This window comes from Camelus ferus, chromosome 17 (genome assembly GCF_009834535.1).
Source record: "Camelus ferus isolate YT-003-E chromosome 17, BCGSAC_Cfer_1.0, whole genome shotgun sequence".
In the NCBI taxonomy this organism is placed as follows: Eukaryota; Metazoa; Chordata; class Mammalia; order Artiodactyla; family Camelidae; genus Camelus; species Camelus ferus.
In genome coordinates, this window is record NC_045712.1 from 39,646,214 (window position 1) to 39,661,039 (window position 14,826).

Below are 14,826 nucleotides of genomic sequence, written 5' to 3' on the forward strand. Positions count from 1 at the left end.
TTCCAGTTTCTCTTCTTCGAGAGATGTGGCCTGCATGGCTATCTGCCACCGCCAGTGTCCGGCAGCCATGGCCTTCTGCTTCCTGGAGACCTTATGGTGGGAATTCACAGCTTCCTATGACACTACCTGCATTGGCCTAGCCTCCAGGCCGTATGCCTTTCTTGAATTCGGTTTGTAATCTTTCGTATTTATTGTTCTCTCATGGCATTGTGTATGTAGAATTTACATTTTGGATTTGGCTTTGGCTTTGACCATCAGGGAAAACCACTGGAGGGGCAGTAATGTGTCACTGGAGAACAGCCTTGTACCATGAGATTTCATAGCAACAAACATAGCCTGAAAGCTTAGAGGTTCAACACTCTGGCTTTTCATCTCTTCAGAGCCTAGGGGCAGGGTGGGAGGAATGGCGAAACATGTATTGGTTATTCTGGAGCAAAGGTCAGCAAACTGTGAGCTGAGGGCCCGTTTTTGTAAATAAAGTAGAACACAGCTGTGTTCATTTTATTTCAGGCTGTTTTTTGCCCTTCCCTGTCGGAGGTGAGCAGTTGTGACAGAGACCATCTGGGGCCTAGAAGCCTAAAACATTGACTCTCTGGCACTTGGAGAACAGTTTACCAACCTGAACCTCTGCTCTCAAGCAGTGTTGCTCAGGGGTGGTACGGAGACTCATTCTCCCAGCGTGAGGGACGTACAGAAAGCGAGAATAAGTGCTTAGAAATTCTTACAGTAGTTTGACACTCTGGGGATTTTTTTTTGTTATATTTTACCAAAATATCCACCTGCAACCATTTGGAAATAAGAAAAAAACTGGTCCTGTGCTCAGAACTTTGAGAAGCACTGCTCTGGAAGAGGACACTCCTTTTCTGGGCCCTGCCAGAGAGGCCGTGTAGAGGCTGAGGGCTTTGGAACCCAGTGTGACAATTACAGCATTTGCATTGTTCCTCTCAGGTGTGATTCCAGTCATTTTGAGCTCTTGGAGAGCAGGAGCAGAGGTGGGAATTGGGGGCCACTCTCTGGTCTTGGAGTAAATTGCCATGGTCCCTGGGATGCTCTTGAACGAGGGGCTGGTAGCGTTTGGTATTAAGGATCAGGTGCAGGGCCTGCCACTTATGCCTCCTGGGAGCTGCTGCTCACATCCCCTCATGCAGTCTATGGCTGGCCCATTAGGGATGGGGCCAGCACCCTCTTTGATGTCACTTGAAGGTACTGGGAACCCCCTGGTACGTCTCTCCCCACCCCTCCAGTACACCTGTGACGTAGACCATGAGTTCTGCACTGGGTCTCCCTAGTCCAGAGCTGCTCTCAAGCCCCACTTCTCCCAAAGAGAGCAGGCTGTCCCCAGGCAGACGACAGCTGCAACATCCCCTGGCTGTCATTTGATTGGCAGCTGGTGGACCTGTGTTTTTCTCTCCCCTCATCTCTGCATGTGCCTTCCTTCCAAAGTGGTGGGCGTGGTATGACAGGAACCCCTTCCCAGCATCACATTTACTTGTTATTCAGTGAGAGTAGAATATAAGTAAAAGTATGTGGATACTAGAATTATAAATGATTTTGCTTCACCAGTGTGTATGAAACTTCATTTAAAATATTTATTAAACTTGGTAATGGATTAATACTAATGTAAATAAAAGAGTTAAAACCAATGCCTTTCAAATGTATGATCCTGGTTTGTACAATTTACTCACATTCATTTGTAATTTCTTATCTCAGACACCTTTTCTTAAGATAATCAGGTTAAGAATAACTGTCTAGATTTCTCAAGCTTAGAAATATTCTGTGAATAGCCTCGGATTGTACTATGAGTCATGTCTGAGCTAGGACTCAAGCCCCTGTCCCTGACTGCCTTGGCACTGAGATTCTGACAGACAGACTGTCACATTTTAATTATTCTCCTCTGAAAGGTTGATGAGACTGGTCACGGTGTGCCCTAATCATTTGACCTCTGTGTAGAGCTCGGCACTCTGATTCAGGATCTGGCTGACTTACTAGCTTGCCTAGAAACGTAAACCTCACTGTTCACGTACTGTCTTATACCATTACTGTGATGAAAACACTCAGCTTGGGCTGCTTTCTTTTTGCAGACGGCATCATTCAGAAAGTGAAGTGGCATTTTAACTATGTAAGTTCCACCCAGATGGAGAGCAGCTTAGAGAGAATTCAGGAGGAACTCAAGTTCCAGCCCCCGGTGGTTCTCTCTCTGGAGGACACAGATGTGGCTAACGGGGTGGTGAACGGTCACCCACGGGTGACCTTGGAGCCTGGTAAGTGGCCTGCTGCTCTTTTATGTTGATGAAGATGAGGTGATAGTGTGTGTTTCACGTGCACATTGATTGTTTTACTAGGAGGGGCTTGGGGCCCGGGGGGCAGCGTATAAAATATGTGGGGGAAAACATGGACTGATCTTGTTTCCAGGTGGTAATAAAAAGCTTGACTGTTGTGACAGTGAGTTGATCTGAGGAGAGGCAGCCCTTCTGATGAGATGCAAGACAAGAATGACTTGGCAGGGTGTTGTTCTTAACCAGGGTGAAATCTGCATGTTTAAATGTTATAAAGGAGATTTTCATTCTCTTTTGCTGGAAGTCCCTTTACTGAACTGTACAGATTTGTACATATTCCTCCTTTCCCCTTTGACAGTAAGTCCTTATCTCATCACTTAGGAAACATTGCATATCTCCAGGGAGAAACCCCTGCCCTTCTTGAAGGAGGAGCGGGGCTCTAGGGATGCGAGTGGGCAGGGGCCAGAGCCAGGGCTTCTAGAGCTCTCATTGCCTGGTTCTCTGTGCGACCTGGGGACATCCCTCTATGCATTTCCGAGTCCTCTGAGGAATGCGGTGTTAATGAACATGCTCACAGTTACTTAATCTGGCGGTAACACCGGTCGCTCCTCAATGCCTGGCACGTAACAAAGCATGCTTTTTTGCATTCCTTGTTTATAATTACACACAGTTAAACCAATGTCTGATTAAGGTGGATATTTACATTCTAAGAATTCTGTAATGGTGTTAAGAGCTGCATCCTTCTCTGAAAGACAGAGCTGTCTACACTATAACAGTCTAATAATTACTTTGTTTTAACAGTTTTATACTAAACTCCCTACTTGAATTTTAAAAGTGATATATTAAAAATGTTGACATTTTTGGCTTAACTTTGTGTTTTGACTTGACTTATTTCAACTAGTAAATTCCTGGACTGGTTTTTATGCCATTCAGTCAGTTGTTATGATTTACATTGGGATTGAACTTAACTTTTGTGGAAGACTGGGTAATTGAGCCCCAAGTTTCTCCTTTGCCATATCTGAAGACAGGGTAACTTTGTGATTTCTGTTTTGTTTTTTAACTACATATCAAATCCAGAAAGTGTCACCTTGCCTGTCTTTCTAGGACGTTTTACTGTGGTTTGACTCCCCCTATTCTCCTGAGGCTAGAATCTTTACAGGTAGCGTGTTCTGTTCTAACAGGAACTTTGAATTGCTCAGTGGAAACTCTAACACACTAACAGTAGGCATCAGTTGGGTTGTGGCTAGACATTTGTGTGTGTGTATGCGTATGTGGGAAATGTAAGGACCAGAAAGGATGACTTAGACAGAGCAAAGCAAGAGAATAGGGGGGATACCATTTAATTGAGTGAACCAGAATCAAGTTCAGAGTTATCTTTAAAGAGAGGATGATCATTTGTTCTAATTAAGAGTTCCAGAAACAGCTTATAGCTGAAATAATCAATATTTCCCTCCTCTTCCCAATTATTTTGGAACTTAGAAGATTGCATTTGCTGTCAATTGCTCTAGAAGCAATGTGACACCGACTATTGTCCTTGTCAGAAAAAGAGTGGAACATTTTACAAGCTGAGGGTTGAGGTGTGTAATAGAAATGTTTCAGAATTTGACAACCAATTTACAACTAAAGCCCTAAATTGCTTTAAATCAGGATTTCTTGACCTAAGCCCTGTTGACATTTTGTACTGGGTACTTCTTTGTTGTGGGGGCTGTCTTGTGCATTGCAGGATGTTTAGAAGCATTCGTGGCCCAGTGGGGACAACCCAGAATGTCTCTAGACGTTACCAAATGTCCACTGAGGGGCCACATCGTCTCAGGCTGAGAACCACTGCTTTAAATAGGAAGGAAATGAAGCACTTGAAAGACCTGTGCTTGCTCAGAGAAGGGCCTCTTTCTGGAAGAAAGTCACCTCGGATCCCCAAATCCATTCTGTCCTTCATTTCTTGCCTCTTCCTTCCTCTAACTACAGCTGCTTTTAAAATTAGTATGTTTGTAATTGCGTGTTTAACATAATAAGCCTATCGTTAGTGGAGGGCTAGTTAATGTCTTTGTTTATTTTTCTTTCATATAGAAATTATTTTCACTAGACACGTCTCTCTTTTTTTTTTTTTTTTTTTCATTTGAAGCTCCTAATTTCCGAATGGAACCAGTGACGGCCCTGGGTGTCCTCTCCCTTATCCTCAACATCATGTGTGCTGCTCTGAACCTCATTCGTGGAATTCACCTCGCAGAACATTCTTTACAGGTAACCTCTTCTAGACAGTTTAAGCTGAAAGACACACGATGGAAGAAATAAATATATATTCTTTGTAAGGTTACTATGCACTAAATTTTAAAAATTCAAGTAAAATTTTTATTTCTAATCTTAGTCTTTATAGTAAGTTGAACAAATAAGAAACTTGCTTTTTTGTGTCTACTTTCCTAAGAAGCCGAAGGGGTCTGCTGGGATATTGGTGAGAAATGGACAACTTGCTACGAGGACATTAGGCCACCCTGTGGTCCCAGAGACCCCAGGAGTCCCTCCAGGGGCTGGATTGTTCATCCAGGGTGAGAGTTGGACTCTCAGACTTTAAGATTCAGGCTCTTTTTCCTCCAGGAAGACTTATCTCATACTCTGATTTATGTCATGCAAATACCAGCCTTCCAGTGTGTTGGTCTAAAGAACTTTATCAGTACGAAGTTGATTTGCCAACCTGCTCATCTCAAAGCAACTTCCTGTATCAGTGCTTTTTAAATAGTATTTTTAAATTTTGAAGTATTTCAAACACTTAAAGAAAAGTATAGAACCATTATGAACATGAACAGATAGATGTTACTTTTAAAAATGGAGTCATAATGCTCACACCCCTGCGAGCACTGATTAAAGTCTGAAGTGCGGCTGAGGTTGGGGCTTACGGAGAGCGAGCTGGCTGGAGATTGGCAGCAGGCTTGTGCTGTGAGTGGTGACTGCCTGTTTCCACAGCCCGTCTTAGGCCAGTGTGTGGTGTGGGTCCCACCCCTATTATTTGTGATTACCCATAAGCACATACTTACCAAGCACTGGAACAAGTGCTTGGTTAAGGCATAGTCCCCACTTCGGGGCTCAAAGCAGAACGTGGTGACATCACTAAGGAGGTGGCAGTACCTGGGGGTGGGAGGAATTAGAGAAAGCTTAGCACTGACAGATGAGTAGTATTTTGAGAGGTGGCAGGGTCGTGGGACAGGAGGGCGCCCTGTGTGACCAGGCCTTTCAGAAGGATTTCATGTCACCCTCTGTTCTGGTATGTGAACGAGGACCTGTTTTCACTGAGCTCAGGATTTTGTACCGTCAACCATCCAGACCCAATGAAGAGTAAAGTGTTTCATGTCATAGTGTTTCCTTTCTTCTAAACACTCCTTTTCTTGTGTTCCTCTTATTTCTTTTAGGTTGCACATGAAGAAATTGGAAATATTCTGGCTTTTCTTATTCCTTTTGTAGCCTGCATTTTCCAGGTGGGTGAAACATTGATGTTTTAGTGAGTGGGTTAAACCCATGGCCTTATTTTGTTCTCCGATGGAACCATCAACAAGTTTCTCGATCCTGCTTTTGGTCCACCAACGCCTTGGTTCAGATCATGACCAGTAACAGCCCTTAGTGGGTCCATTTCTGTCTGAAGCTGTCATTTTACAGAGAAAAGACCCTTGGACTCAGAAAGGGAAAGCCACCTGCCCTAGGCCACAGGGGCCTTGACAGTGCAGGACAGAAACCAGGAATTTGGACTTGACTCCCAAGAAGCGAGCAAGGAGAAGTGGTGGGGATTAGGTTGGGCCTGACCAGTGTGAGGCAGGGTCTCGCCTCGTGATTACTATCAAGGGAGTCCAAATACAGAAATATCCCTCTGCAGAAGTGACACTTATGTATGCGTGTTTTTTTTCCAAACACAGCACTGGGTAAAAGATTTGTAGTTTTTAATAGTCATACTGTCTGAGTCAAATCTGTGCTTAGGAAATTTAACAAAAATTATAACACTAACTAAAGCACTTTGATTTTTAGTTAGTTATTTTCAAATAAGCTGTACATCTAAAGAGTAAGATAAAAAGGAGATATGACTCCCCTATAGGCAGAGTTAATTCTAGTAAAAACCTGACTCTCTTTCCTCATCCTCCACATGGGCTAGGATTTTGGTACCTTTGCTGCATGTTTAAGCTGCTTCTTCATCCTTTTTTTTTTTAATTAAAATTTCTGTTCTCAGGACACTTCCTTTCTCTTCCACATATGTCCCTAGATGGCTTGTTTTTAAGAATTACCTGATTGTGCAGAAAGAAGTTTTCAACCCGAGATTGAAAAATGCACTCATTTTTTAGAAAACAAGTCTCCAAAACCTTGGGTGTTGCCAAGAGGAGTTTCCTGGAGCCTGCATTTGAGGGCTGCAGGGATTTTGCAGTACCACCTTCCTTCCCTCAACTGCAGCCTCACTTGGATAGCTCTTTCAGCAGGAAACTCTCTCCCCACCACTGTAGCTTGAGCTTTTGTCAAATTGCTCTGTGTTTTGAGGGTGTGGATTTTTTTTTTTTTAAATATGGAACCAAAAACCATTTCCACCTTTTGCAGAACAAGAATGGCCTCTTCCTGTGTGGTAGCCCCACATGAAATATCAGTCCCTCTGCCCACTGTGAGACTCTTCCCTGACTCACAGGTGTTTTTGAAGGTGTACTGAGAAGGCTGTCTAGGGAACAGTGGTCCCCGGTGTAGTTGTAACTCAGGAAGAACTAAGAGGAAAAGCACGGCTTCTCTCACTGGCTTTCCCACCTATTATGACTGCCCTGAAGGGAAGACTTGTTTGGAGGCCAGGCACTCTTGTGAGGGTGTCCCAGCCTGGCTGTCTGCCCTCACCTGCACCTCTTCTTTCTCTGCAGCCTAGCCTGGGCGTTTGTCTGTGTTTCTTAAATTCCTTCAAGAGTGCTGTGTTCTAGCTCCTCCTGTGACATCTATTTCACTTCTCTTGTCTCTTCCAAATCCCCACTTTCATCCAGTGATTAGCAGCAGCTGATCCAGTGAGTCCAGGCTTCACTGTAGTGAACTGAGTTTCATAACTAACGTGTGTGAGAGGACACTGCAGGGCGGGTGCAGTAAGTGAGCCTTGCGCCTGACCTTGTGGCCACTTGCTTATCTCTGATTGGACTTCCTCTTCTGGTGTCATTTCAGTGTTACTTGTACCTGTTCTACAGTCCCGCCAGGACTACGAAGGTGGTGCTGATGCTGCTCTTTATTTGCCTGGGCAACGTGTACCTGCATGGGCTGAGGAACCTCTGGCAAATCCTTTTCCACATAGGAGTGGCTTTTCTGTCTTCATATCAGATACTGACGAGGCAGCTTCAGGAGAAGCAGGCTGACTGTGGAGTGTGAGGATGATGTTACGGGAAGAAGGGGTCCTTAGACTTTCTTACCAGGGTGATCTGTGTTTTGCTTTTTTGCTTCTCAACTTCACCTCAAGTTTCCATCCTTGAAGCTTCTTTCGACCAAAGGGTACTGATCCCAAGAACTGGGGATGTTAAAACAGGTGCGGTTGAAGGCATCAGCTGAAGGCATGAACCCAGTTCCGGTTTTGTGCTGAGCATTACTGCAGAATCTCCAGTTCAGCACCTTTACTTCAGACGGCGAAATCTGGGGGCTCATCCACAAAGAGCATTGTTGGAAGATCAAAATGGAATTATTTTGGTCTTTTAAATTGAGTGATGCAATAAACAACTAGATTAAATAACACTAGCTTTAGTAATTGGCAGTTGTCTCTGAGGAACCATTTAAAAATCTGTATCAGCTTTTCAGTCTAAATGTGACTTGGTTAGTTTTTTTAGAGGGTTAGTACAGGGTGAATTAAAAACTTTAAAAAGTGGTTTATAACTATAAGCTAGATAAATTTTGTTTACATTTTTTGATAACTTAGGTCTGATATGATACCTTAAGAATATTTAAATATATTTTGGATATAAATTGAATTTATCATCATCTAGGGTCAGGACACACTTAAGCTGCGAAAATGGCTAAGAAAGCTGAGTGTATTTAACTTACATATAACCTTTTATGGTGGTGGGACTGTGGGGGTACAGAAATGTTTTGTATTTATTTGCAGGGTATAGCTGAACATTTTAAAAATTAATTGAGTAACAAGTGCTACTGGATCATAAACTTATAAGCAAGAGCAAAAAGGAGAATTTCAGGATTCCTTGCTGCCAGCCACAGACTGGAATAGGTGAGTCATGCAGATCCACACAGACATTTCACATCACAGGTGGGACAGGCTGCTGTCATCAGCTTTGTACATGGTAGCCAAGTGCCTGTCAATTGAATGATGTTGTTTAGTACTTGACCCTGTGTGCTTGTTCTCGGAAGACCTCCCAAATCATTTACTCCTCTGCACCTTTCCCAGTCTTCTTAATTAGATTAAGGGCCTCATTTTTTTTTATGAGTAAGAGTGAATTGTGTGTTAGCTTTTTTTCAAAGCTGTATAAAGATGTAATTAACCCTGTGCTCTGAAAAGTTACTTTGCTTTTTCTCATTGTCAATGTTGACTGATAATAGTTTTCCAAAATCTAGATCTTAATGTGATCCCTTTGGTCTCTGGAAATTTCAACCTGGGTTGTCCAGTACCATTCAGGAGGCCACTTGGGGAGTTTGTCTTTTGGATTGTTCTTGGTAGAAGTCTGGAATCTGAATAGCTCCACCACAGTTGCATGGAGTACTTTGGGTTGAGTTATATGGTCTTGATAAATAAAAAAATCCTATTTTGGCAGTTGTTAAAAGTCAAAAACCATTGCGAGAGTTAGTGAGTCAATTGGGAAAGTAAGGATGCCATTTTAGGGAATTCAGTTGTGCTTGGTCATTGCTAGTGGTGTATTGTTCTTAAGCCACCTTGGTGTCACTTTAAAAAAAAACACAAGTTCATGTGACTAGGAACTGTGTTGGGAAAATGTTGCCATGGTAATTTTATTTTCTTACAATAGAATGTCCTATTTTTAATCAGACAATATGTGAAAGCTATATTGGCAAATCCTCAGATGTAAACTTCAGAGTTGCCTCTCCACTGATTTTGCATCTGCTTAATTTTCTGCGTAGCCAGCAGGTGAATTTTCAGGCTTTCTGGGACGTAATTTTGAAGAGATGGTGAAATAGAATGGGAAGCTAAGGAGGGGAGACAAATCTTTTTATATTAGAAGCACACACACAAATCTTTAAAAGGTGGTTAGAACAGCTTACAAATGTATTGTTTTCTTTTTGAGCCCATGTGCTTTTGGTGTTGCCTGGTAGCCCTGTACCCCAGATGCTCTGGGGTCTGAACCTGTGATCCACATTCAGCAAGGAGTGAAGAACAATCCTTGCAGAGGAGCCCCTCCTGCCCTAATGGAGAGGTTATCCACACATGGCTGAATGTGGTCTTAATCAATTGACATCTATACGGGGCTTGAGATTTACTTTTGCAAACAAAAGGGAAAAAAAGATGCACTCAACAAAATAATGAGCACATAAACATTATCTAACTGAAATCCAGCTAAGAGACATCTCAGCTCACTGGAGGAAGAGGCTAATGATAGGAAAGGCATTCTGGAGATTTGATCCAAGGGAAATCTCAGGATCAGGGTTGACTTGGTTCACGCCTGGAGTTTTGTAGGCACCAGTGTCATCTTTGACCCCACATTACAGAAGTTACCCTCACTGCACCGTGGACCTTTGTTTTAGCTGTTCTAGCACGTTTGTTTTCTCAGTGGTTAAATGCTCCCCACCCAACCGACCTCATAGGGCTAGATCTGGAAATAGATGAAACAGTGTTGGAAAAACCTTAACAGTGCCTTCTGGTATCACATGCCACAAGATCTTGAGCATCAGAGTGTGTAATGTCCCATCTGCTGTGTCCGGGCAGTAATGTGGCTCTCGGGCCTGGTTTCCCAACCAAAGGGCTAAATCCCAAAGGGTTCTCCTTCCACAAGAATGCTAGGAGGGAACAGCTAGACTCTGCTTTTCCTTCCTCAGATAGCCATACTGTGCCAGGTGCCATGCTTGGGTTTCTTTTCCTGGGTCAGGACAGTTGCGGGCATATTTGGGGTGAGACTTCTCTTTACTAGAGGCCCCACTGCCTGCAGCAGGAGGAAGGAGGACAAGGGCTCCTGGTTTTGCTTCTCCAGCTTGCATCCCTTTGATCTGTGAATCAAGGCCCAACATTTTAAAGTTCTTCAAGGGGTAGGGGAAAGGGTGTTGGAAGGAGAGCTGAAGCTGGAACATTTAACATCATTTCTGTCAACCTCACCTTGAACTCCCTGTTATTTCACTAGGTGCCCCTATTCAGGTCTCCCCTGCCTCTTTCCACCTCCCCCCCCCCCCCCGCTACTCTGGTCCTGGAAACGGAGGCTGAAATTGGAGTCTCTGGAGAGACAGAAAGCCACCTTTAATTGTCACTGATAGGGTGGGTCCAGAAGCTTCCGAGAGGGAGCGGATACTGAGGCCCAGCCCTCTCCCTCATGTACCCATAGGAGCTCCAGCACACAGCCAGGCTGGCTCTTTGGGGTGCAGGAGGCAGGGGAGAGGCGGGGAGTTGAGCTGGGGGCTGGCTGTCTGCTGAAAGACAGCAGTTGCTCCTTGACATGTGGGGGCTGCTGTTTGATATTCCTGGAAGGAGTCGACCGCTTGTAACATGCAGGACAGGCAGCCCTCAGAGAACCCACCGCTCCCACAGGGCAGCGCAGGTGAGGATCGGCTGACAGGCCAGCAGGGGAAGTTTACGGCCACCAGATGTGGCGCAGACCCCTGTTCCGACGTTGCTCACATTCCAAGTATACGTATACTCCTGCCCAGGTACAGGGAAGCCCTATGCCTGCACCATGAGCGTTAATAATTGGGGGAAAAGAGAGTAGATGGCCCTTGAGAGATGAGGTGGGGAAGGGGCCCCGGTCAGCTGGCGTGAGGCCTGGAGGTCGGCTCTTCCACGTGGTCTGACCCCACAGTGGGCAAGTCGCCGCCTGTCGGCCCCAGCACCCTTCTCTGGGAGGTGGTGGTCATGTCAGCCGGCTCCCCTGCCTGGCGAGCTGTCGGGAGTGTAAAAGCAGTAGTGGAGGGAGTGCCTGGTGCATCCACCTTTCATGTGCAGGAGAAGAAAGGCTTTGCGTTTGTTCACCCAGTATGTGCAGATTCTGCATGCTTTAGGTAGCACCGCACAGCACGTCTTCTGGCCTTTCCTGAAAGAGGGCCTTTATGGTACTGTGGTGTAAATGGTCTCGTGCTTTCACTCCAGAAAGGTTGTGGCCTCTCTTCCTTCCCCTGGATCGGCCTCCTGCCTTCCAGGCACAGAGCCCTTGATACCAGTGGCATGGGGTCCTCCGGGATCCAGAGAGGCAGGTTTTCCTGGTTGGACCAAACCTTATGGCTTGTTTCTGACCCAGATGAGGAGAGCACTGATTCTCCCATCTTGGAGCAGTGGTGTCAAACTTCTGTTGCTGGGGAAACATCATTGGCAGAGAGCCTGTGGAAAAGGCCTGTCAGTAAATCTGGGAATGGCCGGATATGGAAACATCTGCCCGTGTGTACCAATGGCAGAGCTGGTGCCCACAAGCGTCTTTTATCTAAGGCAAAATTATCAAATCCATTCTGTTCCTCGACCCTGTTCTTGATACATATGACCGTCTTTAACCTTTCTATGGTGCTGGCATTGTTTCAGAAGCGTTATTTAATGAATTATTCATAGGATGTGACCCCTCCCCAGGATCCTATTTTGTTGAATGGACTTCTCTATTAAGGGCATAAAAGATTGAGGCTTATTTAGCCAGGGAAAAACCATTTCCTTCGTGTATTCATTTTGAATGCTTGCTGTCCACATCATACAAGCTTCTTACTGATTTCATGCAATAACAAAGATCTATTTTGAGTAAACAATGAGTGTGTTTTAACAAACTTTCACACAGTAGTAAATCTTAAACTTGTGTTAATGTAGGTAAAGAATGTTGTATAGCCATTTATATACTATGTATATATAAGTCAAATGAGGTGGCTTCAGAATGGGAGGAGAATAAATCTAAGGTGCTTATTAACTTGCGTGTTTGTACTTATACGTGAAAAAATTCTGAGTTATGGGTCCATTTTCCTAGATGGGGTGATGTGGGCCTGGCACAATGGAGGCGGTTGTGTTGAGGGAAGTGAAATTCAGGTCCTCTTGTCCAGTGAAGTCTAGGCAGGTGCAAGGGCTCAAATAGTCTTCAGCATCAATCCCCAGACTCTGGAATGCAGTCGCGGTTCCAGGGAAGACCAAGATGGAATGTTGGAAAAGCCAAAATGGCAATTGCAGTGCTGCCCTGGGGGCTGGGAGGACTGCATTCCCTGCAGGCTCTGCTCCTGCCCGGCTGTGTGCCCCTGGGCAGGTTATTTTCCCTGCTCCAGCCTCAGCTTCCGTCTGTACCCTGAAGGTGATGTAAGTTTTCGTCTCTTTCAGAAAATGGCCACCAGGGGGCGCGTCGTCAGGTTCCCAGCCCAGGGACTGTGCTGTTTTGCCCGGTCGTTCCTAATAAAATTCCCAGAAAGGAAATAAATGCACCAACCTCTGCTGACCGTGCTCTAACCACACATGGGTAAAGGCACACTCCAAGCATCTCTCCACTGTCTGTCCTGAATGAAGATCTTTTGGAGGAGGGCAAAGGCTTCCAAAATAAATGTCTTAATTATTGAGTTCTGGGATTTGGGAGTTGGAAGAGCCTGTAGGTGCCATCTGATTCAAGTGGGGAAGCTAAGGCCTATCCTAGGCAGCCAGGGACAGTGTAGCCCAGAGCTCCGTCCCCTGGGCTGAGAACAAGGTGCCATCTACCACTTGGCAGCACCCACAAAGAATAAAAAGGGATCTTGGCCCTTGAAGAGCACCCTTTCTGTGGCAGGAGGGCTGGGTGCCAGTTCAGGCTGATGAATTGCCTTCCTTTTTCTCGGGCTCTACCCATGTGGGGCCTGTAGGGCCAGGTAGTAGAAGTGCCTGGCTCGGGTAGCACCAGCAGAGGAGTGAGGCTCAGAGAGGAAGGGGTCCCGCCTGAGTGCACTTGGCTCTGCTGAGTCAGCTCTAAGACATTGCTGGATCAGATGTGCAGAGTAAAAACTATGCAGTTCCTTGGAGAACATGAAGGAGAATGTCTGTGACCTGGGATGGAAAAGTGCTTCTTAAACAAAAACATCACAGGCACAATCCTTAAGGCAAAATGATTGATGAATTTGATGCCATACAAATAAGGATTTCATGGGCAAAGTTAAAAGAATGGAAGAAGACACTTACAACGTCTGAAACCAATAAGGGATGAATATACAAGCAATTCCTTAAACCATCAAGAAAGACAGCAACTTCAGTAGGAAAACAAGCAGACAATTTGCAGAAGAGAAACCTCAGAAAGCTAATAAGCATATGAAGATATTGAAAATCATTAGAAATACAGTGAAATACACATTAAAACAATAGTAAGGTATCACCTTACGCCTATTAGTTTGGCAAAACTTAGAAAGCTAAGTGGCACCAAGTACTGGAGACAGTGTTGGGGTAGAGGACTTCGTGCACAGCCCATCTGAAGAGCAGTGCTGCTGTTGTGGGCTGAACTGTGTCCTCCCCAGATTAATATGTTGAAGTCCTACCCTCTAGTACCTCAAAATGGGACTGTATTTGGAGATAGGGTCTTTAAAGAGGTGATTAAGGTAAAAAATGAAAAGGTCATATGGATGGGCCCAAATCCGATATGACTGGTGTCCTTTTGAGAAGAGATTAGGACACAGAGGGGAAAGTGGCCATCTGCAAGCCAGGAAGAGAGGACTGAGAAGAAACTATCCCTACTGACATCTTGATCTCCAATTTCTAGCCTCCAGAGATGTGAGAAAATAAATTTGTTCTTTCATCCACCCAGACTGTGGTGCTTTGTCATGGCGGCCCTAGCAAACACAGCTGCCTGCCCAGATTTAGTGTGCACACACCTTATGACGTGGAAACTTCACTCCTGCTTAGATATTCCCTGGAAATTCTTACGCAGATCCTTAAGGGGATATGTGTGAAGAGAAGTGTTTACTGAAGCATTAATTGTGTTGGCAGAAAGCAGTCTGTGTGTCTACCATGGACAGATAAAGTGTGCAGGCTCACTGTGGAGCAGCAGGCAGGAGGCAGAAGTACCAGATTTAGATGTCACGGAGCAGCATGGATGGGTCTTCTAAACGTAGAACTGAGTGAAAAATAGCATTTATACGATCAGAAACATATACGCACAAAATGATAAAATATCTTGTAAGCACACATTCCAAAAGATACTTGTTAAATTAATTTGAATGGTTGCCTACAAGGGGACAGGAGCTTGGGGATTAGGTATGGAGATAATACGGAATTTAAAAAAAAAGGAAAAGAAAAAGAGGGCTGGCTAGAGCCAACAGCCAGTTCTGAGAGCCTTGGGAGAACCAGGGGGCCTGCATTGCCCCTGAAGATCTTTCCCTGCATGCCCAGCCCTGGCTGGACTTGAGGAGTCTGAGAGGGTCTGCCTCTGAGGGCCTCCAAAGCTGCACCTACTGCCAGAGAGTCCAATGGGTGATGGGGTTGGGGGACTGA

The 14,826-nt window shown here is 44.9% G+C and overlaps 1 protein-coding gene across 14 annotated transcripts in view; it reads left to right on the forward strand.

Moving 5' to 3' along the window:
• SEC22C (SEC22 homolog C, vesicle trafficking protein) overlaps positions 1-14,122 on the forward strand; it is a 31,570-nt gene extending 17,448 nt beyond the window's left edge. For 12 of the 14 annotated variants that reach the window (XM_032459120.1, XM_032459121.1, XM_032459119.1 and 9 more), the window contains 6 exons: positions 7-170; positions 2,082-2,261; positions 4,399-4,517; positions 5,678-5,743; positions 7,437-7,633; positions 8,362-12,304. In XM_032459120.1, the coding sequence (XP_032315011.1) occupies positions 7-170; positions 2,082-2,261; positions 4,399-4,517; positions 5,678-5,743; positions 7,437-7,633; positions 8,362-8,368 (733 nt within the window). In that variant the 3' untranslated portion in view covers positions 8,369-12,304. Of the gene's footprint in view, positions 1-6; positions 171-2,081; positions 2,262-4,398; positions 4,518-5,677; positions 5,744-7,436; positions 12,305-12,702 lie in introns of those variants that run through there. The other 2 variants (XR_004312323.1, XM_032459124.1) reach the window with 2 other exon arrangements.
• Positions 14,123-14,826: the final 704 nt, after the last annotated feature.